At 36.3% G+C, this 22827-nt stretch overlaps 1 protein-coding gene across 10 annotated transcripts in view; it reads left to right on the top strand.

The window, feature by feature from the left end:
• Positions 1-22827, top strand: part of gprs (speckle type BTB/POZ protein) — a 410903-nt gene that overhangs the window by 35701 nt on the left and 352375 nt on the right. For 3 of the 10 annotated variants that reach the window (XM_081740476.1, XM_081740477.1, XM_081740474.1), the window contains one exon: positions 14603-20460. The exons of 3 other annotated variants lie outside the window; for them this stretch is intronic. In XM_081740476.1, the coding sequence (XP_081596602.1) occupies positions 14646-15755 (1110 nt within the window). In that variant the 5' untranslated portion in view covers positions 14603-14645 and the 3' untranslated portion in view covers positions 15756-20460. Of the gene's footprint in view, positions 1-14602; positions 20461-22827 lie in introns of those variants that run through there. 4 more of the 10 variants (XM_081740468.1, XM_081740470.1, XM_081740469.1 and 1 more) reach the window with 2 other exon arrangements.

Raw genomic sequence — 22827 nt, 5'->3', positions numbered from 1 at the left:
CCAGAGGCGTTCTTTTTAAATTTTGAACCAGGAGGTCTCAAGGGGCGTTTCCCGCGATATGTAAAAGAAGTAGAAAATTACCGATATATTTTCGTTTCGTTCAAAAATGAAATGAAATCTTTGAGTTTTACGTCCCACGGTTATGCCGGTTAGGCTAAAGGAGACGGTGATTATGAGAGGTAAATGAAATGGTGGAATGAAGACAGTGGGAGGAAACGGGAGAACCCCGAGAAAACCCACGAGCACGGTGTTTGTCCACCACAAAGTTCACTTGGCGGGGGCTGGAATCGAACCCGGGACCCTAAGCACCAGAGGTGAACGCTCTACCACTGAGCCACCGCTCCCCCTTTCGTTGTTCAGTTTGTTTACATAGATATTTTATCTGACCCATGCGAAAAGTGGTTATTTTCAGCTAGTTATTATTAAATGCAAGAAATAAATTATTAATAATATACAGGGTGGCCCAAAAGTACGTATACAGTACCGTACTGATCAGCTCATTGCATTTTATATAATTTCTTATTTTTATCCATCAGGTAGACTTAGTTTCTTTATTATTTGTTCTTAATATGTTTTTACTTACATCTTAAGCTCAGAAGAGCCGAAGCAAATAAACTCATAAACTAGAATGTTATAGTTGATCAATACAGAGGTGTATGCCTACGTTTGGACTACGTGAACAGATAGGAGTGCATTTTGAAAGAAAGAAACGAAAGTGTAAACATACATAACCGTATTTTACGTTACATAATCTATCCTAAACTGCGGTCACTAATCTAAGATAATGTAGGAAAAAAATGCAAGAAAGTAATTAATAATAATAAAAATATGAACATATAAAAATATATTTTGAAAGAAAAAAGTTCCCCTGGCAGAACTTGTTTACTCCAGACGCCGAAACGTTAACCAGAGTTGGAGTGGGTGAGTGGGTCAGTGGGTCAGTGGGTCAGTGGGTCGAGTTTTCTGAGTGGGACGTGGGTCAACAACATGTGACCCACCACACACCGTGACCCACTGCGACCCATCACCCATCATGACCCACTCTGCTCACTGCATTGTAAACAGCATTTTCTGAACAGCATATTTTTTTCACCCTCGACTCTAGCCATAGAAAGTAAAAACTAAAAAGAAGAAGAACATTGAAGAAGCAGTTGAAGTTAAATTTATATCATGGCAGTCACGGTGATTCATATCAAGGACTGCCTAATATCAATATTAGGCCGTCAACTAATATCGATCGTTTTCGATTATTTTTAGAAATCAATCCTATATATAGAAAATGCCCCCCCCCCCCAACAAAAGGGAGTTTTAAAAAATGATATTGAGATTAGGGCCTAACTATGTATATGCCAAATGTCATTTCAGTTGACTTTGCAATTAGATCATGATGATCACACATACATAGTTATATTCAATTTTTATATAATAATTCATACATTATAGGTGATTCAAAAAAAATTCCAGTAGTTAGCTCCTCTAAAAACTCTTAGGCTGTGTCTGAAAAGTCAATAAGTAAGTCCTATTGCTATTATTACAATTGCAAATATGATCAATTTCCTGAAGTTCTGCAAGAGTGCCTGAAGTTCTTTCTTCAATGGAAACAAATGAAAAAAGAAGAAAAAAGAAGGCCTTGAAAGTAAAACGTAGACAAATTCACCAGTGCTCAGAAGAAGCTGTCTACAATGCACTGAGCAGAATGGGTTGGTGAGTCAGAGTGGTTCGGTGGGTCAGCGTGGGTCAGAATGGATTGTTGGGTCAAAGTGGGTCACGGTGGGTTGTGTGTCGCAGTGAGTCATATCCTGTTGACCCACAACCCATTTAAAAATCTTAATCCAATTGACCCACTGACACACTCCATCATTTCAGTCATTTCTACCGAAATCCAGAACATCGACATTTTCGATTACTTTTCAAAATTGGCCCTGTAGTGGCGAAACGGTCAGTGATTAGTGGTTGTGCCTATTAAATCCTTTTCTCAGAATCACAATATCTACAACATATCACAGTTTAAGTCATTTTTACCGAAATCCAGAATATCACCATCTTTCGTTACTTTCAAGTAGCCTGATTGTGGCCAAACGGTCAGTAAGTATCGGTTGTACCCATTAGGACATTTTCTCAGAATCACAATATCTACAACATCTCACAGTTTCAGTCATGTTTACCTAAATCCAGAACATCACCATTTTAGCTTACTTTCAAAAAAGTGGTCTCGTAGTGTCCAAGCGGCGAGTGATTATTGGCTGTACCCATTAAGACTTTCTCTCAGAACCACAATATCTACAATATATCACAGTTTCAGTCATTTTTACCGAAATCCAGGCCATCAATATTTTCAGTTCTTTCACGAAAGCGGCCTGGTTTTGGCCAATGGTCAGTGATTAGTGGTTGTGCCCATTAGGACATTTTCTCGGAATAACAATATCTACAACATATCACAGTTTCAGTCATTTTTAGCGAAATCCAGAAAATCAACATTTTCGATTACTTTCCAAAAAGTGGCCCTGTACTGGCCGAACGGTCACTGATTAGTGGTTGTGTCCTTTTCTCACAATCACAAGATCTACAACATATCACAATTTTAGTCATTTTTACCGAAATCCAGAACATCACCATCTTCGGTTACTTTCAAGAAAGTGGCCTGGTTGTGGGCAAACGGTCAGTGATTAATGGTTGTGCCCATTGAGACCTTTTCTCGGAATCACAAGATCTACAACATATCACAGTTTCAGTCATTTTTACCTAAATCCAGAACATCACCATGTTCCGTTACTTTAAAAAAAGTGGCCCTGTAATGGCCAAACGGTCAGTAATTAGTGGGTGTGCTCATTCAGATCTTTTCTCGGAATCACAAAATCTACAACATATCACAGTTTCAGTCATTTCTATCGAAATACATAACATCACCATGTTCCGTTACTTTCAAGAAAGTGGCCCGGTAGTGGCCAAACGGTGAGTGATTAGTGGTTGTTCCTATTAAATCCTTTTCTCAGAATCACAATATCTACAACATATCACAGTTTCAGTCATTTTTACCGAAATCCAGAACATCAATATTTTCGATTACTTTCCAAAAAGTGGCCCTGTAGTGGCCAAACGGTGAGTGATTAGTAGTTGTGCCTTTTTCTCAGAATCACAAGATCCAAAACATATCACAATTTCAGTCATTTTTACCGAAATCCAGAACATCACCATCTTCGGTTACTTTCAAGAAAGTGGCCTGGTTGTGGGCAAACGGTCAGTGATTAATGGTTGTGCCCATTGAGACCTTTTCTCGGAATCACAAGATCTACAACATATCACAGTTTCAGTTATTTTTTAAGAAATCCAGAACATCACCATACTCCGTTACTTTCAAAAAAGTGGCCCTGTAGTATCCTAACGATCAGTGATTAGTGGTCGTGCCTATTAAATCCTTTTCTCAGAGTCACAAGATCTACAAGATATCACAGTTTCAGTCATTTTTATCGAAATCCAGAACATCAACATTTTCGATTACTTTCCAAAATTGGCCCTGTAGTGGCGAAACGGTCAGTGATTAGTGGTTGTGCCTATTAAATCCTTTTCTCAGAATCACAAAATCTACAACATATCACAGTTACAGTCATTTTTACCGAAATCCAGGGCATCAATATTTTCGGTTCTTTGAAGAAAGCGGCCTCGTTGTGGCCAATGGTCAGCGATTACTGGTTGTGCCTATTAAGACCTTCCCTCAGAATCAGCAATATACAACATATCACAGTTTCAGTCACTTTTACCGAAATCCAGGACATCAACATTTTTGGTTACTTTCAAGAAAGTGGCCAGTGATGGCCAAACGGAAAGTTAGTAGTTTGTGTGCCCATTGAGACCATTTCTCGGAATCACAAGATCTACAACATATCACAGTTTTAGTCTTTTCTATGGAAATCCAGAACATTACCATGTTCCGTTACTTTCAAGAAAGTGCCCCGGTAGTGGCCAAACGGTCAGTAATTATTGGTTGTGTCCATTAGGACATTTTCTCGGAATAACAATATCTACAACATATCACAGTTTCAGTGATTTTTAGCGAAATCCAGAAAATCAACATTTTCGATTACTTTCCAAAAAGTGGCCCTGTACTGGCCAAACGGTGAGTGATTAGTAGTTGTGCCTTTTTCTCAGAATCACAAAATCTACAATATATGACAGTTTTAGTCATTTTTACCGAAATCAAGAACATCACCATCTTCGGTTACTTTCAAGAAACTGGCCTGGTTGTTGCCAAAGGTCAGTGATTAGTCTGTGTGCCCATAGAGACCTTTTCGTGGAATCACAAGATCTACAACATATCACAGTTTCAGTCATTTTTACCTAAATCCAGAACATCACCATGTTCCGTTACTTTAAAAAAAGTGGCCCTGTAATGGCCAAACGGTCAGTAATTAGTGGGTGTACCCATTCAGATTTTTTCTCGGAATCACAAGATCTACAAAATATCACAGTTTCAGTCATTTCTGTCGAAATACATAACCACCATGTTCCGTTACTTTCAAAAAAGTGGCCCGGTAATGGCCAAACGATCAGTGATTAATGGTTGTGCCTATTAAATCCTTTTCTCAGAATCACAATATCTACAACATATCACAGTTTCAGTCATTTTTACCGAAATCCAGAACATCAACATTTTCGATTACTTTCCAAAAAGTTGCCCTGTAGTATCCAAACGGTGAGTGATTAGTAGTTGTGTGTTTTTCTCAGAATCACAAGATCTACAACTATCACAGTTTCAGTAATTTTTACCGAAATCCAGAACATCACCATCTTCGGTTACTTTGAAGAAAGTGGCCCTGTAGTGGCCAAAGGGTCAGTATTTATTGGTTGTGCCCATTAGGACATTTTCTCAGAATCACAATATCTACAACATATCACAGTTTCAGTCATTTTTACCGAAATCCAGAACCACCATGTTCCGCTATTTTCAAAAAAGTGCCCTCGTAGTGTTCAAACGGCCAGTGATTGTTGGCTGTGCCTATTAAGAATTTTTCTCACAATCGCAATGGCTACAACATATCGCAGTTTCAGTCATTTTTACCTAAATCCAGAACATCACCATTTTCCGTTACTTTAAAAAAAGTGGCCCTGTAATGGCCAAACGGTCAGTAATTAGTGGGTGTGCCCATTCAGATCTTTTCTCGGAATCACAAGATCTACAACATATCACAGTTTCAGTCATTTCTGTCGAAATACATAACATCACCATGTTCCGTTACTTTCAAAAAAGTGGCCCGGTAATGGCCAAACGATCAGTGATTAATGGTTGTGCCTATTAAATCCTTTTCTCAGAATCACAATAACTACAATATATCACAGTTTCAGTCATTTTTACCGAAATCCAGAACATCAACATTTTCGATTACTTTCCAAAAAGTTGCCCTGTAGTGGCCAAACGGTGAGTGATTAGTAGTTGTGTGTTTTTCTCAGAATCACAAGATCTACAACTATCACAGTTTCAGTAATTTTTACCGAAATCCAGAATATCACCATCTTCGGTTACTTTGAAGAAAGTGGCCCTGTAGTGGCCAAAGGGTCAGTATTTATTGGTTGTGCCCATTAGGATATTTATTCAGAATCACAATATCTACAACATATCACAGTTTCAGTCATTTTTACCGAAATCCAGAACCACCATGCTCCGTTACTTTCAAAAAAGTGCCCTCGTAGTGTTCAAACGGCCAGTGATTATTGGCTGTGCCTATTAAGACTTTTTCTCACAATCGCAATGGCTACAACATATCGCAGTTTCACTCAATTTTACCGAAATCCAGGCCATCAATATTTTCGGTTACTTTCAAGAAACTGGCCTAGTTGTGGCCAAAGGTCGGTGATTAATTGGTGTGCCTATTAAGACCTTTTCTTAGAATCACCACATCTACAACATATCACAGTTACAGTCATTTTTACCGAAATCCAGAACCTCACCAGGTTCCGTTACTTTCAAAAAGTGGCCCTGTAGTGGCCAAACGGTCAGTAATTATTGGTTGTGCCCATTAGGACATTTTCTCAGAATCACAATATCTACAACATATCACAGTTTTAGTCATTTTTACCTAAATCCAGAACATCACCACTTTCGCTTACTTTCAAAAAAGTGGCCTCGTAGTGTCCAAATGGCCAGTGATTATTGGCTGTGCCCATTAAGACTTTTTGTCATAATCACAATCTCTACAACATATATTTTCAGTCATTTTTACCGAAATTCAGGCCATCAATATTTTCGGTTACTTTCAAGAAAGTGGCCTCGTTGTGACCAAACGGTCATTGATTAGTGTTTGTGCACATTAAGACCTTTTCTCAGAATCACAATATCTACAACATATCACAGTTTTAGTCATTTTTACCGAAATCAAGAACATCGCCATCTTCGGTTACTTTCAAAACAGTGGGTTCGTGGTGGCCAAACGATCAGTGATTAGTGGTTGTGCTCATTAAGACCTTTCATCACAATATCTACAAAATATCACAGTTTCAGTCATTTTACCGAAATCCAGAACATGGTCATCTTCGGTTACTTTCAAGAAAGTTGCGTCGTTGTGGCCAAACGGTCATTGATTAGTGTTTGTGCCCATTAAGACCTTTTCTCAGAATCTCAATATGCACAACATATCACAGTTTTAGTCATTTTTACCGAAATCAAGAACATCGCCATCTTCTGTTACTTTCAAAACAGTGGCCTCGTAGTGGCCAAACGATCAGTGATTAGTGGGTGTGCCCATTAAGACCTTTTCACAGAATCACAATATCTACAACATATCACAGTTTTAGTCTTTTTTACCGAAATCAAGAACATCGCCATCTTCGGTTACTTTCAAAATAATGGCCTCGTGGTGGCCAAACGATCAGTGATTAGTGGTTGTGCTCATTAAGACCTTTTGTCAGAATCACAATATCTACAACATATCACCGTTTCAAGCAATTGCTATGAAATCCAAAATAACGTTAAATTTTGCTGTTGACAAAAATGTGGCTCTGTAGTTACCAAACGGTCAGTGATTGGTGGTTGTGCTTATTGAGACTTTTTCTCAGGATCACAACATCTACAACACATCACAGTTTTACTGATTTTCATTGAAATCCAGAATATCACCATGTTTGGCTGTTTTCAAAAAAGTGGCCCTGTAGTGGCCAAATATGAGTGATTGGTGGTTATGGGCATTAAGACTTTTTTGGAATTACAATATCTACAACATCACGGTTTTAGTTATTTTGTCCAAAATCTCGAATGTCGTTTTCTTGGGCTTTTTTTTAAGAAAGTTGCCTTGTGGTGGACAAACGGCCTACGATTTTTGGTTGTGCCCATTGAGACTTTTTCTCATTAACATCATATCTACAACATAACACGGTTGCAAACAATTCCACCGAAATCCAATTTCCATAAAGATTGTTCGGGGTCCTTTTTTCATTTTGAAGGAGCATTGCCTCTGCAAAACTTCTCTGTGAAAAACTTCAAAACCCGTACTTTGAAGTCATCTTTGCATCGGCAGAGTTTTGTTTCTTTAATTTGGTCCTTTTAAATCAAAGGTACCTTTTTTTTTAAAAGGGACCCTTTGCCTCCTTTAACCTGTTCTCCGAGAGAAACAAAAAAAACATGTGTGCATTTATTTTCGGTCAAGTATATAGGTGCCAAGTTTGAAGAAAATCAGATGAAAAGAAATCCTTGTGAAGCTCTCTCCTTTATACTTCCACTTTTTGGACTTGACAGGTCGTTTGCCCCGAAGTCTTCAATTTCTTTATTACCTCAAATTGCATTGTAAATAAATGCACTTGCAAATTTGCAATATTATATACTGTAATTTCTTAGCCGACACAATTTTCTGTCCCCGAAAAACAAGAAAGCACCCGTCAAAAGCAATTCTTCGAACTTTCTCCTAGAATTTATCATAAGAAAGTTTTTGTTCCTCTCTTTCAGAGATTTGCATTCCTTTTGACCTTTAGGGCCACTCATTGACAAAATGTACTCACATGACCGCTATATGCAGACATGCTCTTAGGTACGGTCAGAGATTGGGAAAGTAGACGATTTTTTAATAATAATAATAATAATAATAATTATTATTATTATTATTATTATTATTATAACAATTAGGTTTACAACTAGTGTCCCATCTCTTTATCTTGTGTGAGAGGCCCGCTAGTCAGCTAAGCCATTGATGTTCCTTATTCTGTGTTTCTCTCTCTTTCTGTGTCGTGTGGATGTTTTTTTTGGGGGGGTTGTTAGGCTTTTATATTAAACCTTTAAATTATATAATCTTTTTCTTTTTTACGAGATTTTCTTTTGGAAAAAGGAAAGAAACTGCTTTCCTCTTATGTCTGTTTCTTACCATTCACCTTGTTTGAACTGCTTAGGTAAGATGATTTTGTAACTTTTATGTCATCCATTGCCATCACGATAATAAAATGTTAAGTCTTAACAATTTATTTTATTATCTTATTTGCAGTTTGCCACACTGATATATTTGTAACAAAATTGAGGTTTAGTCCAACGCCTTTCGAATGTGCAACCAACCCAACCGCTGAGCTTTTTGGGTTGCCTGCTATTGCAGGAAAGGGAGAATTGCAGGTGGTAATGCACTTTTGGAGTCGTGTATACAAACGATACAATCAATAGGGAATTTGTTTATAGTAATTCTACACTTTTAATCACCACTAAGAAAAATAATATACTCAGGTTTTGTATTGATCTCAAATCTATCAATATTCATTCGGTTTTAGGGCATATTAGGCCTGAAAGAATTGAAGATTTATTGCCAAAGTTACAGTCCAAGCCTTTATTTAGAGTATTGGAACTACAATCTAGTTATCATCAGTGTTCTTTACAAAGAGCATCTCAGCTTTGCACTGCATTCAGTTTCGAAGTTGTTATCAGTACCAAAGAATGCCCTTTGGTTATCGTACTTTTGCTCAAGAATTGAATGCTACGATGGCTTGTATTGGATCCAGATTTACGTAGCGAAATCGTCTAGTACTTCGACGATAATTTGCTCACTTCCGAAACCTTTGAAAAGCATTTACGATTGCTGGAACAAGCTACTTCGTTAACCCATATCCGCTTAGTGTTGCGTCATCGCAACATTTCACAGATTTTGGGTTTCGGGTCTATATCTAAGTATTTTATAATCTGATGCTGCATTTTGTGTTTCGAGTAGTTGGCAATAATGACTATCTTTGTTAGTTGATACGACCAGTCCCCCGATTCACACCTGTTTGACATTCTGAAGCTGACAAAAACAATGTCTCGATTTGGACGGAAGAAATCAGCACGTCATGACAAATGAAATGTAAGTTAAGCGTCCTAATTTATCAAAATGCTTTCTCGGGATAGTGTGCTCGCCGAGGGACGGCCTAACTCAAACGTGACGAGCTAAATTGCCATATGCCGAAAGCCCAGAAATCTAAATCCTTCCCTAAACAAACAAGTACAATGCGAACTTTAATCTAGCTAGAGGGGTACTTACGAAATTTACAGACACGTTGCAACGAAACAGTGTCGGTAATGACGTATTTGCAGACAACTTTTCCTATCTACTAAAGTTGTAGATGCCTTCATAGAACGTGGTAAATTGTTGGCGAGGACAGTCAGAAGTGACAGGGAGCTTTCTGAAGCCTGCAAACGTTTTATAGAAAGATGAGAGAAGATCTTTTGACTTCCAAAGGTGTAGACACTCTTCTGATTTTTTGTTGGAACGACAACGGAGAGGTGCCTGCAATATCACATTGTGAATGCGTGCCGCAAGTGAAAGAAGTTTCGAGAAACTCTGCAGCTAAGAGGAAGATGATCAAATTTTCTCTACCACATATTATTGGCAAATTTAATGAATATATGTGAGGTACTGACCTCATGGACCAAAACGAAGCGTCATACAGAACAAATATAAGAAGTAAGAAGTGGTGTTTGTTTTTGTTTATTTAAAGGATTGATTTTGCTCGTTTTCTCTATCTAAAATGCAGCCAAGATACAATGAGAAACTAAGATATTTCCTGGAATTTAGAAGATGTGTGGCACTTACGAGATTATATCACCATTTCTTATCCTGAAGGGAGTCAATTAATACTGAGAAATACTGATAATGCACCTATATGGTCAGAGATGTACACCGAGAAAAAATTCGTAGAATTTGGAAAGGGATAGTATTTCCTTTCCAGATCACTGATTGAAATAATCACTAGTCCACACAACTCCCAAAATATAAAATAGCGAATCTAATATCGCAATGTTAACTGAGGTATTGCTAACTTCCTTTTCAAGGCTTTGCTCCACCAGGGGTTGTCACGGACTACGAGTATTAGGAGTACGTGTTTATCGTTCTGCCTTAGAAAGAGAACTTGCTTTTCTAAACAAAGTTATAACAGGTTTTAAAGTAAGTTGTATGGAACGAGAAAATCTCATATTTGAGCGTAAAATATTGTTTCTATGTTATTATATAATATGAATATCATACCCATGTGGCAATCTGGTATAAAAGATTAATATATTAAAACCAACGATGTTTGGCACCACCCTGTTTTAGAACGGGAAATGGCCCGGACAAAGGCTGAAGAAACGATTTCAAAACTATAGAGCTTCAACATCCTCAACACACTTCTAAGGTAGAGAAAAGTAGTTCTTTTGAAATGTTAATCAAGTCTGTTTTTTTTTTTTTTTTTTTATTGAAAAGTTGTGCTTTTCTTAAAGATTGCCTTGGCAGTCGATAGGCTAACGGGAAATTATGCGTACCGATTACTACTCAGTATACAATATAGTGGCGCTTATGTTGTAATACTTTTCCGAAAGAGCACATCCAGTTTTAGGTCTTAGTGTAACCACTGTCATTGGTAGGGAACGATTCGGTTCTTCTCATTTTTCGATAATTGTCCGTTGAATGTTGAATCTTCGCTTATTCTTAAACCCAGAAATGCAATATAAATAAATAAATTAAAATGAAATAAAAAATAAACAACCAGGTGGGATTCTTGAGTGGGATTTCGTCCCTTATAGCTGAGTATGGTGGTGTGCATTTTTCCTTTTTCGGAGGAAGTGATTTCGGAACCAGAAAGTAATTCCAGATATGTCTGTGATGCTTTCGAACCGTTTGATAAATTTTATCCATGTGTGTCCCCAAAGTTTACTATTTCTTGAAATTGTAGAGCTTAATATCAATGCTGTCACGTCTAGAAGAGATTTGCTTTGGATGTATAATAATTTATGTGAGTGGTAGTTGTTGCTGTAATCATGGCGATATATGTAGATATTGGAATAGGCCTATCACGCAGCTACAGTATTTTTAAACTTATAAGCAGTCACCACTACTTGCAATCGAATAGGAGGGAGAAGTTTTGACCAGTTTGGCAGTATGTCTTCTCAACTGTAAACAATTCACGTGCAAGACCACCTTGAGAAGAGGATAATTTTCCCACTTATTTTGCTTTCAATTAATCTGGATTATATTCTAAGGTTCCGCATGCTTACACGTCATGCAATAACCACATTTGAATTACATGTGTTAGTAATAAATAAAAACAAACAGACGACGGTCCCGAAGAGGAGTCGATCACCATCGCCAACAGTCGGAAGGACGAGAATCAACGAAGGAAGCCGACAATACAGGATAAAAGGGACCTGGACGCCTCGACCAACATCAATCTTCCCGGATTGATCGAAACACTTAAAACTCCTCTCACGACACTTGCTCACCGAGAGGTACCGATCCTAATACCCACGACGCTTTGTCACTGGGTTCCTTTCCTCTTTCTCACAACGTACGGTCACCGAGAGGAAGATACCTAATCTACACCTCTCTCGCGATACTTGGTCACCGGACTCCTATCTAATCTTACCTAAATATTAGAGGAATACTTATTATAATTTGTGTACATAAAGACTTTTTATAATAAAAAGTTGAAGGGAAAGTCCAAATCCCGGGTACATTTTATTGCTCTACCCAAGAAATTTTACAATGTACAATTGTCTCAAGTCCAGGCTATCGTATTATATACTTGGTTATTAACACGCAGGAAAGAAGATTGATGAGCTTCGAAAATAAAGTTTTGAGTAAGTTTTTTAGCGTGAGGTAAACTAAGTGAAAATGCACATCTCTGTAGGCATAGTTGACATTTACAATAGAAGGTCACCTATTATTCTACAAATAATCAAATTAAAATGTCTTAAATAGGTGGGTAACGTCACTTGCCTTAGTAACACTCATTGGGATCGTAAAATTCTTGTTAAAGAAAAAGCTATAAAGGCGGCTTGGTAGGTCAAAAAACGATAAGTCAATACTATACAACAGAATCCCATGAAACTGGGTGAATGTAGTGTGGCTAGTGTTAGTTCAGGATCTAGCACAAAAGTTTTATTTCTGAGGCTATGATATAAAACTTTCGGTTCTTATAATCGCAGGGTGAATCAATTTCGTTACGGAATGTGGATATATTCTATTTTGTTTAGTGTTTAACATTTGCTGTTAATATTACATGGTGTAAATTACTGTAAAAATTTCAAATGAACGTCAGGGCTGTTGGAAATATTTAACTGTTTTCGATTTTCATTTCATTCTTTCGCGAAATTACATAAAATTTTTCAATCATAAAGAATCTATAACATGTTTCTTTCATTGTCTTAATGTACAGATTAATTAATCTTGTCACACCCATTTAACTTTTAAAGTAATAAACAATAAAGACTGAAGTTTTTCAGGTTGCTAATAATACCTTGGATACATTGACATACCCTGCAATATCAGTGTTGCAATCCCAGTATAGATTTTTTTCTTCGAATGACATTACATCGGAAGCAGGTCGAAACTCCCACAGCCAGAACTCCGAGACTCATAAAATGTCATAACGCCCACAGAAACGGTCATAACCCCCACACAAATGGACAAATCTCCCAAATCCGCGAACGGTCATAACTCCAAAGCCAAAACGCCCAAACAATCGCTCATAACTGCCACACAAATAGACAAAACTCCAAATGCACAAACGGTCATAACTCCCACAGCCAAAATTCCCACACAGGTAAGCGGCCATAAACCCCAATGGTCATAACTCCCACACAAATGGACAAAACTCCCACACATAGCAATGGTCGCAATCCCCACATAAATGACAAAAGTCCCACACAAACGGACAAATCCCCCACACTATGAAATGATCCTGGTTGCACGTATATTGTGCTTCACACGCTGAAAATAATAGAAAGAACCCCCCCCCCCCAATAAAAACGCTTATGATTTGAAGTAGACAGTGATAGGTGGAAAAATCCCTTGGACTTTGGATCATAAGCGTTTTTTAGATTTCTTTTTATTATTTTCAGCGTGTTAAACTTACAAGACGTACAGCCAGAATCATTGGAAAGTGTGGGAGTTTTGTCCATTTCTGTGGGGGTTGTGACAATTTCTGGGTGTGGGAGTTTTGTCCATTTATGTGGGGATTGTGGCCGTTGCTATGTGTCCTTGTTTGTCCGATTGTGTGGGAGTTATGACCGATAGTTTGGGTGTTTTGATATTTCTTGAGTGTGGGATTTTTGATCGTTCGTACATTTGGGAAATTTGTCCGTTTATGTGGGGATTATGACCGATTTTGTCGGTGTTTTGGCATTTGTTGAATGTGGGAATTTTAACTAGACCCATTTCATCAAGATATTACAAATTTAAATTCTACGTGTAAGACACACTGTACAATGGCTCATTTATTTCTGTGAGTTGCAAACTAGGGACGTTACGGCATGAAAAGCTTCGAAATTGTGGAAACATCTAATAATAACAATATATGATATTTAATAGCAATCATAATATCAGGTATTTGTTATAGATATGAAAAGTTACAAAGAATTGAAAACTTGAGGTTTCTCAAAAGGTTTCATTTCGGAAAAATGCTTAGATATGTACTACTCTAACCACGCAGATATATTTCAATGGAGGTAAAGATCGTAATGTCAACTAAAATTTATTATCTCAAAGCATTGCGATCATGTTAAAACATTAATAGAAATTGGTATACTGCTTGAAATGACGTATTTTGTGCAGAATTTTAAAAATAATTTCATGTTTATTTGTCATTATACTAACAGCTTCTGGTAGTTGTAAGTACAATAAGTTGTCGTTATTACTCAATCTGCTTGCACAAAAATTAAAGATATAAATACATAAACATCATAAGTCACTCCATACCCCAATTTTCACCTATAATAATGAGATGTAATACATGTCCCTTCATATCCACTTAAGTCCATGTCGTATATACAGATACAATTTAATGTAGTGAAAGAAAGACATTATTATTTTTGGAGTATAAAAATGTTATGGAAACCAGTCGTTAGTTTTCGGTTCCATACATCTACAAAATTTCATTTAATAGCACCTGGAAATACCTCACATTTGAGATGCAGTAACAACTCTAATCGAAGTATCTTCCCATTTGCAATATTTTCACGTGCAGCCGTTCGCATTTCTTTCATGATTCATATTATCTATCTCGATTTCAATTTCTGTGTATATTGAATTTGTTACAAGTTTCATAAACATAATCTTTGCTGAAAACCGAATACGTTTATTACACGAAAGGAAATAATTTCTCATTCAGACGAAAAACTTCATACTTCCAGGGAACTTTACGAAGGATTGGCTCGATCACATTTGGCAACCTATATGTTAATACATTCGGATGGGAAACATCGTATGTGTCTAGAGTGTGGAAAGGGATATAAACAAAGTTCAAATTTAGCAAAACAAATGTTAATACATACACATAAGAAGGTTTACACATGCCAAGAGTGTGGAAAAGAATTTGACAGAAGATGTCATTTGCTAAGACATATGTTAGTACATGCAGGTGAAAAGGCTCACATATGCCAGGATTGCGGAAAGAAATTTACTCACAAATCATCTTTGGTAAGACACATGTTAATACATACTGATGAAAGGCATCATGTATGTCATGAGTGTGGAATGCGGTTTAAACATAGATCAAATTTGGTAAGACATATGTTAATTCATACTGGTGAAAAACATCATGTGTGTCATGAATGCGGAACTGGATTTAGTCGAAAATCTAATTTGGTTAAACATATGTTAAAACATTCAGGTCAAAATCGTTACATATGCCCAGACTGTGGTGAGAGATTTGATCAGCGATCACAAATGCGAAGTCATATGTTAGTACATATTGATGAAACATCTCACACATGTCAGGAGTGCGGAAAGGAATTTAGTAAAAAGTCATATTTGGTAAGACATATGTTAATACACAATAGTGACAGACATTATATATGCAACGAGTGTGGAAAGGCATTTAGTCAAAAATCATATTTGGGAAAACATATGTTAACACATACTGGTGAAAAATCTCACGTATGCAAGGAATGTGGAAAGCTGTTTCGTGATTGTTCAGATTTGAGAAAACATATGTTCATACATACAGGTGAAAGGCCTCACATATGCCAAGAGTGTGGGAAGGGATTTAGTCGAAAGTCACGTTTGATAATACACATGTCAACACATACTGGTAAAAGACTTCATATATGCCATAAATGTGGAAAGGGATTTACACAACGTTCACATTTGGTAACTCATATGTTAAGACATACAGATGAAAAAATTCACCTGTGCCAAGAATGTGGAAAAAGGTTTAGTCTACGTTCAGATTTTGTAAGACATAATTCAATACATACAGGTGAAACAGCTCATATATGCCAGAATTGTGGAAAGGGGTTTACTCGGGGGTCTTATTTGGAGAGACATATGTTAAAACACAAGTAATAATACTGACACGTGAGAAGATTGTGGAAGGGGATTTAGTCTAACTTAATATGTGGTACGTCGTAAATTAATACATAGAGGTAGAATACCTCACACGTTCTAAGTGTCGAAATAGGCTATGGAAAACTCACGTCTAGCAACTAGATAAAAAATTTAAATAAAAAACTGACACGTGTGGCATGTGTGAAAAGTGATCCTACCAAAGTTTACGTTTGGAGAAACATTGATACATACAGGTAAACACCTCAAACGTGACAATTGTGTCAAAGAAATATGTAGTCGAAGTCAAGTACGCCCACATGCTAATACATACAGGTGAAAAATGTAAAATGTGTCAAATGTATTGAAAGAGATTTTGTTAAAGTTCGCATTTCCTATCGTACAGCAAACAACCATTAGATATGTGAACAACTTGGGAAACAATTCAGTTGAGAATCTAGTTTAGGTAAACCGCGTGATGCCTGCCAAGAATGTTGAAAGAAATTTAGCCAAATTTCACACGTTGCAAAGGTAGACACATGCTAATATATGATGAGGGTATGGCAACTGATTTATTGACATGGACGAAATACATCATATATACTAAAAGTATGGACTGAAATTTATTTGATGTTTATATTTGCCAAGACTAATATTAAGACATACAAAAGAGATACGTCCGAACCTTCTTACATGCAAGAAATGTGGGAAAGTGTTAAAAATCACGTTTGGTAACAAGTTATTCCTGAATTTAAACGCCTCAAAATAACTTAATCGAATATGATATACTGCGAAACATGTTTACACATACAGGTGCGAAACACCTTACGCACCCAGTGTTGGATTAAAATAAAGTTCCGTAAGATACACATTAGCGTACAGATAAGAAACATTTTAGATGCCAAGAATACGGAAAAGAAAGTCGAAGTTCACTTGTAGCAACACAGTGCTTCACACAGATAAGAAACATATCTGGCAAGAGTGTGAGAACTCAAAAGTCGTTTCTGTTACATATATTTACGTACCATGTAAGAACAATCATACCTGTCAATAGCATGAGAAAAGACTTAGGCAAAAGTCAAATTTGGCAGCCAATGTAAACACATCAGCTGAGAAACTTCATATGAGCCAAGAGTATAAGAAAGAATTTAGTCTAAAATTTTAGCAATACATATGTTAACATTTGTAAGTGATTCACTTAACGTGTGTCTTGGTGTGGGAAATTAAGTCGTGAAAATTCACAAGTCGAAACGCTCAAACCTCATGCAAATAAGAGGCCTTCAACGTGTGAGAAATGAAGAAAAAATACTTATTGAGGAAATAGGTGGACAAAATATTTATTAACACATACGAGCGAGGAAACTGGGAAGAAAAACGTAAACCACAATTAAGAGACCATACGTTGACACATGGAGATGAAAACCCTCATCCGCCGTAATAATCGTGAAGAAATGAAGTTGGAAATTTTATTTCTCACCAAGTTTAAAACGGAACATAAGGGAGAGGATTTTATGATACAGTAAGTTTGTATTCATATATTCATATGTGTAAACATATATGTAAAATATCTATATATACTTTATAAGTACAATTTACTTTAAATATTTATTACTAACGTGGGAGATATCGATCAAAAAGTTACTGATAGAAATAATGTTTCCTTGGCAGTGTCATAGTATCTTGTAAAGTGCGTAGGTATTTCTTGACTTGAAACTGATCTCTATAATTTCTGCAAGCACACTGACATTGAGTGTTGTAAGATTTGGGACGGAAACAGAAAGAAAACAAACTCTTTTCTTAATACTCTAAGCAACAGACTACAGCTGGACAACGTAAATGTGCGTTAGAAAGCGAGAAATTAAGTGAAGTTAGTGTGATGTACTCATAGTGTTACAAACCTAAGTACAAAGAAAGTTTCTTTTTTTTTTTATCTTGGATGTAGTTGCTCTCCGTTCTTACAGTTTTATCTTTCAAAAAATATACGTAAGTTTTAAACGGATAAGATCTGAAACTATGCGTGACGTAAGTTAATTTTATTTTTCCTAATACGACAAACTTAATAATGCAAGACAGTGGCGTTTGTTTCCAAGGAAAAGCTATCCCGAGTCGTGCTGCATTGCTAGTACATTGGAATTAAAATGAGATTTTGCTTCCATGGATTGTTTTCCATTTGTTAGATAATTTGTTTAGTTCTCGGTGTAAATATAAGTACACGCATTTTACTTGCTGAAACAATAGCAGTGAGCAAGTATCCCATCGTCTAGGAAATACTCGTCGTTTTATTCAATGGCCGAGCTCGGGCAGGAACAAGCTTAGCTGAGCTTGTCTCTCTTCATATTCCTACCTTAGTTCCTCGTAATTACTTGTTGGATCTGAAGAAAATTTAGTAGGCAAACAGCCCATTGTGTACAAAAAAAGCTCGGTATATTTAAAAGCTCTTCGATCAATGTCAAGCTTGATTGTGCTTGTACATATTTTGTGTGTTAATAATTACTAGCCAGATCTCATTTAAATTCACTGGGAAACAAACTTATTGTCTACGTCATTTAGACATCGTGGCCTAGAAAGAATCATGCTCCGTTCGTAAACGGAGGTTGCATACCACAGATTTGTACGACGGGAGCTTCTGAGTTCGATTCACTGCCTATATTTGTCACAGGTACAAAAAACAATGCTTGTTATGTTAGAAAATATCTTACAACCTGTACATTTAAGTACATGCAGTATTCTTCAATATTTCGACTTCCTTCTTTGTGAAATATGTATCAGTGTTTATTAGCTGTGTTTGCAAATAGAACGTAGTAAGCAAGAGGAAGGATATTTAAATACAGTATGCAATACTACTTCCTGCTAGCAGAATTGTTAATGCGCACGACTTCGGCATGTAGGGTTCCTTACTTCCGTTGGGACCACATATCGATTGGTGCTGATATTCCATTATGAGGTAACTGGGAAGCTATCTGAATCAAAAAGAATCGTGCTACAGTCCAGGAAGTCGGATGTTCTGGCGCCTGAGTGCTATTGACCTGACGAAGCATCTCCCAATTAAACGACCGGAATCTTGACTATCAGAGATCTGCAGGAACAAGAAAAGAACGTTTGTCTCTCCCCTCTATCTGTTAATAAGTTTAATCGTTTCTTCGTACTGAGTGAACAGGAACACGTCTGGGGAGGGGGTAAAAGACAGTTCTTTCTCTGAATTTCAGAAACATTCTCTTAATAAATTATCCACACGCAGTTTATTATATACTAACTAAACGCATAAAACTTATGTTAGTGGACAATGTTGCTGCCTCTCAAAACTTGAAATGATTCTACTGTTGTAGGTGGCATATTTGGGCTATTTGGATATTACGAAATCAATTAATATCGTTATAAAATTTCCCATATATAAAATTTCCCATATATATATAAAAATATATAATCTATGTTATATATTTTTTTTCTTAGCTGTAATCCTGCTTTTAAACGCGCATTTGACAATGAGATTTTGTGTTGCCACGGCGTAATATCGAATCCAATGTTGACAATTATTTGATCATAGTAATTTATATTTTCTTTCAGAGGGGAGGGTTCTGAATTAGTCTATGTAGCCATGCGCATCAGAATATGTTGATTTAGACGTATACGTCGTCAGCTGTTAGTTTCAAACGCGCTTGTGACTTTTTGGGACAATATGTGTAAAGGCCAATATATAATGCTTTCCTATATATTATGCGGAGAACTCGAAATGTTACTTCTGAATCCATCAGCTAGATCAGAGAGTTTGATCGATATTTTATCTTGTATAGTTGTAATTTACGCAAAGCTTTTCCTCAAATTAAAATATTAAGTCACTATTTTTGAGCTGGTGACTGAAAAGTTGCAATTTGCAACCAATTCGATAAGTACATGTTTTTTGTTTAAATTACCTATGCGCTAGACTCGTACTTCCAGTCGCCATTTTCAAGCTCTGTATATGGGGGCACTTCCATAATACGGTTTTTCTTAAGCCAATGAAGTCAGATACTGTACTGATGGACTTGTCATCAATGTGCAGTGCTATTTCATCTTTAAAATAAGGATACATTCATAATGTAAACTACCATTACTTCTGGGTTAAAAATCTAGGATGAACCGTTTCAACAATTTAATTTTATTAACAAATAAGAACACTAGCATATAACTCGAATTTTACGTGTACATCGTCTTACGGTTTTCTCTTTGCTGAGTTCTGGTCCTATTTCAGGGAACACATTTCTTCATTTTCTCTTTCAAAATACATTTCTATCTCTTTATATTAATTACTAATAATTGAATCACTGATTGGAGAAAGGGAATAAGTACATGAGACCTAAGTTTCCAAAAACGCCAAAAAACAATCGCAAGGCGTTATTTGTATTTGTTTCAAAAAGTGTATAATTGATAACTAGTAACAAAACAACCAACACACATTAAGACAAGAAGAAGAACTTTGTATTGCAGCACTGTAATTGGTTAGAAAAGCTTAAAACTGGAAAAAATATTCCCTTTTTCCAATCAGTTAGAGTTGGATGCAATTGTAATTGTGTGTATGGCATGTAACGTGCAGTTGGTGATAGAAAGCTGTGAAAATATACATGTTGACTGCAATGTTACATGGTAATCTTGGTTTTATGTATCCGAACTATCACACGTGTTACTTTCGAACACTTTTGTTGCCACTGTTCGTTTTTCTGTACAGAACATGTTATTCGTACAGCAAGGAAAGTAATGCAATAGACAACTGACGTTGTCACAGTAGAATAGTTTTAGAAGGGATCTTAGTAGTCTGCAACTTCATCTTCTACAGTCTCTTGGTCACTGATCTTTCATGAACAAATCATCCTATAAAACTACTTTTATGGATCAGGTATGTATTTGATGATTTGTAAAACATCATTGATCTTCAGATTAATTGGGACTTGCCCGTCGTGTGCCTTCGACGTTGGCAGTGGAGCATTTGTGACATTGATAAACTCATGCGCTTGCGCATAATTGGAAATTCTGCTTTATAAACAAAGTGTCTGTATTAACTTATTTGGAATTTCACTGTTTTGTCCACAATGCTGCCAGAAGTTTGCTTGTAAAATGGATGCCACCAATGTTTAAAATCTAAGATTTCTTCATTGACAACCTCATAAACCTGAAATGAAATATCAGTCTTTCTTGCATTCGCAATCATATGGTTGTACTATGCTGGTAAATAAATGCGATCGTGTCGTGTGAGTTCTAGTATAGCGAAATTTCAGTCAAATGGTTAAAATCTATGATCTGTGACTTTTCACCCCTTTTCTTCGTTTAGATGGCGCTGGAGCACGTTGGTCATCACTCGACATTGTCACACACAATCTATACACCATCACTATAACTCTACACACACGTCTCGTGAAAGAGGACTAAGTATAGGCACAAGCCGTGTAACACTGTTAGTCAAACCTCACACCACAAATGCTCTTGACCACATTCCACTAAACAAACCTGACGGACAAACCGAAATATCGTAATTACACGAGAGAGGTCTAGTGGCTGTCTACTTACACTCAGTCTCGCAGTTGTGATGGTGTCCTGCAGTGACTGGAAGAATGAAATAAGAAACGCAGTTATTCTCTTTTTCTAATCAGCAAGAGATTTCGCCTCCTATATTTGTCATATAGAGTTGAGCAAATATTCCTGTTTTCCACTCAACGATATATTTACCTTAAAGAAACACATCTGCTATCTCAGTTTAAAATCGTAAAAAAAATGTACTTATTCCCCTTTTCCAATCAGTGGTTCAATTATGTTCTTGCTTTTCTGCTGATCATATAGAACTGTATTTTAAAAGAAAAGGTAACAAACATCAGTCCAGATTTTGAACCCAGGTTGTAATATTCAACAGGCTGAAATCTTACCCACTTATCCACATCAGAGCTTGCAAGCCCTATTTTCCGAGCTTTATTCATACTTAAGAACACTAAGATATGTCATTCACGCGTGAATTACTGTTGACCCAGGCTCATTCAAGAATTGGGACTGGTTTCGTAAATTTACGAAATAACTCTTAAGCCCCGATTAATCCAAGATCTACGATAGTGCAACAGTATGTTTTCAATATTGTAAGTTAATTATTGCTTGATTTTGATCTACAGATCAAAGGAGTTGTACGAAATCAGGAGAGGTAGAGCAATAGACGCGTAAAGGACGTAAATAGTTCAACCTTCAAATGGAACTAGAGGTAACTTGCTGACAGTTTCCACTTTAATAGCTGATTTAGTAACACACCTGCTATGGCCTGTGTAGCTATAATAAACACCAAAACAGTATAAGAATATAGGACTATAAATAGACATATACTAAAGCTACTATTTACTACTCTACAAAAAAGAAATGGAAATCTCAACAAGAAGCAACTAAGCTGGAAGGAAAATAGAAATCTTCTTAATATCGCAATATTTATGAAGTATATACAAATTTCTAAAAACGGGACGAAAAGTATTTTGTCTTATTTTTATATATCCCAAGAAAAAAATTAATCTCAGTAGATTGGGTCACTATTAACATCTAAAATTAATTTTACAATTAATTCTGTATTTAAATCACCAACAAATTCTTTTTGTGGAACTACAATGTTGGAGGAAACAGTCAAAATTCCAATTTATTTGTAATTTAAATCAAAAATATTCCACTATAATTCCAATATACTAAAGGTAACTAGAATGACTGTTAACCATTAATTAATACTAACAACTAAGAATAATAATGCCTTGCTGACTTTTTTTTGTTTATGATCGGACTTGTTGTTCATCCATGTAATCGTCCCTTTTCACCTAGCATCTCAAAATCGCTTCCAGACCAAGAATTATTATTCAAGATAATAATAATAATAATAAAAATAATAAAATTATAATAATAATTGTCAATCTGAATACAATCAACTCACATCTGGTAGAAGGGACTTGTACCGGAAGGTGAAGTCGTTCATCGATTCATTCATTCGCGCAGGACCAATTGTTCTTTCCAATATTTCCAATGACAAAGGAAAATAAATACATATAAAATAAATTAAATAAATATAACAAATAAAGAACACCAATAATTCAATTTCAATAAAAAT

This window comes from Thermobia domestica, chromosome 15 (genome assembly GCF_964235325.1).
Source record: "Thermobia domestica chromosome 15, izTheDome1.hap1.1, whole genome shotgun sequence".
NCBI classification, from domain to species: Eukaryota; Metazoa; Arthropoda; class Insecta; order Zygentoma; family Lepismatidae; genus Thermobia; species Thermobia domestica.
Note: the sequence above shows the minus strand (reverse complement) of the source record. Positions and strands in the feature narration are given on the sequence as shown.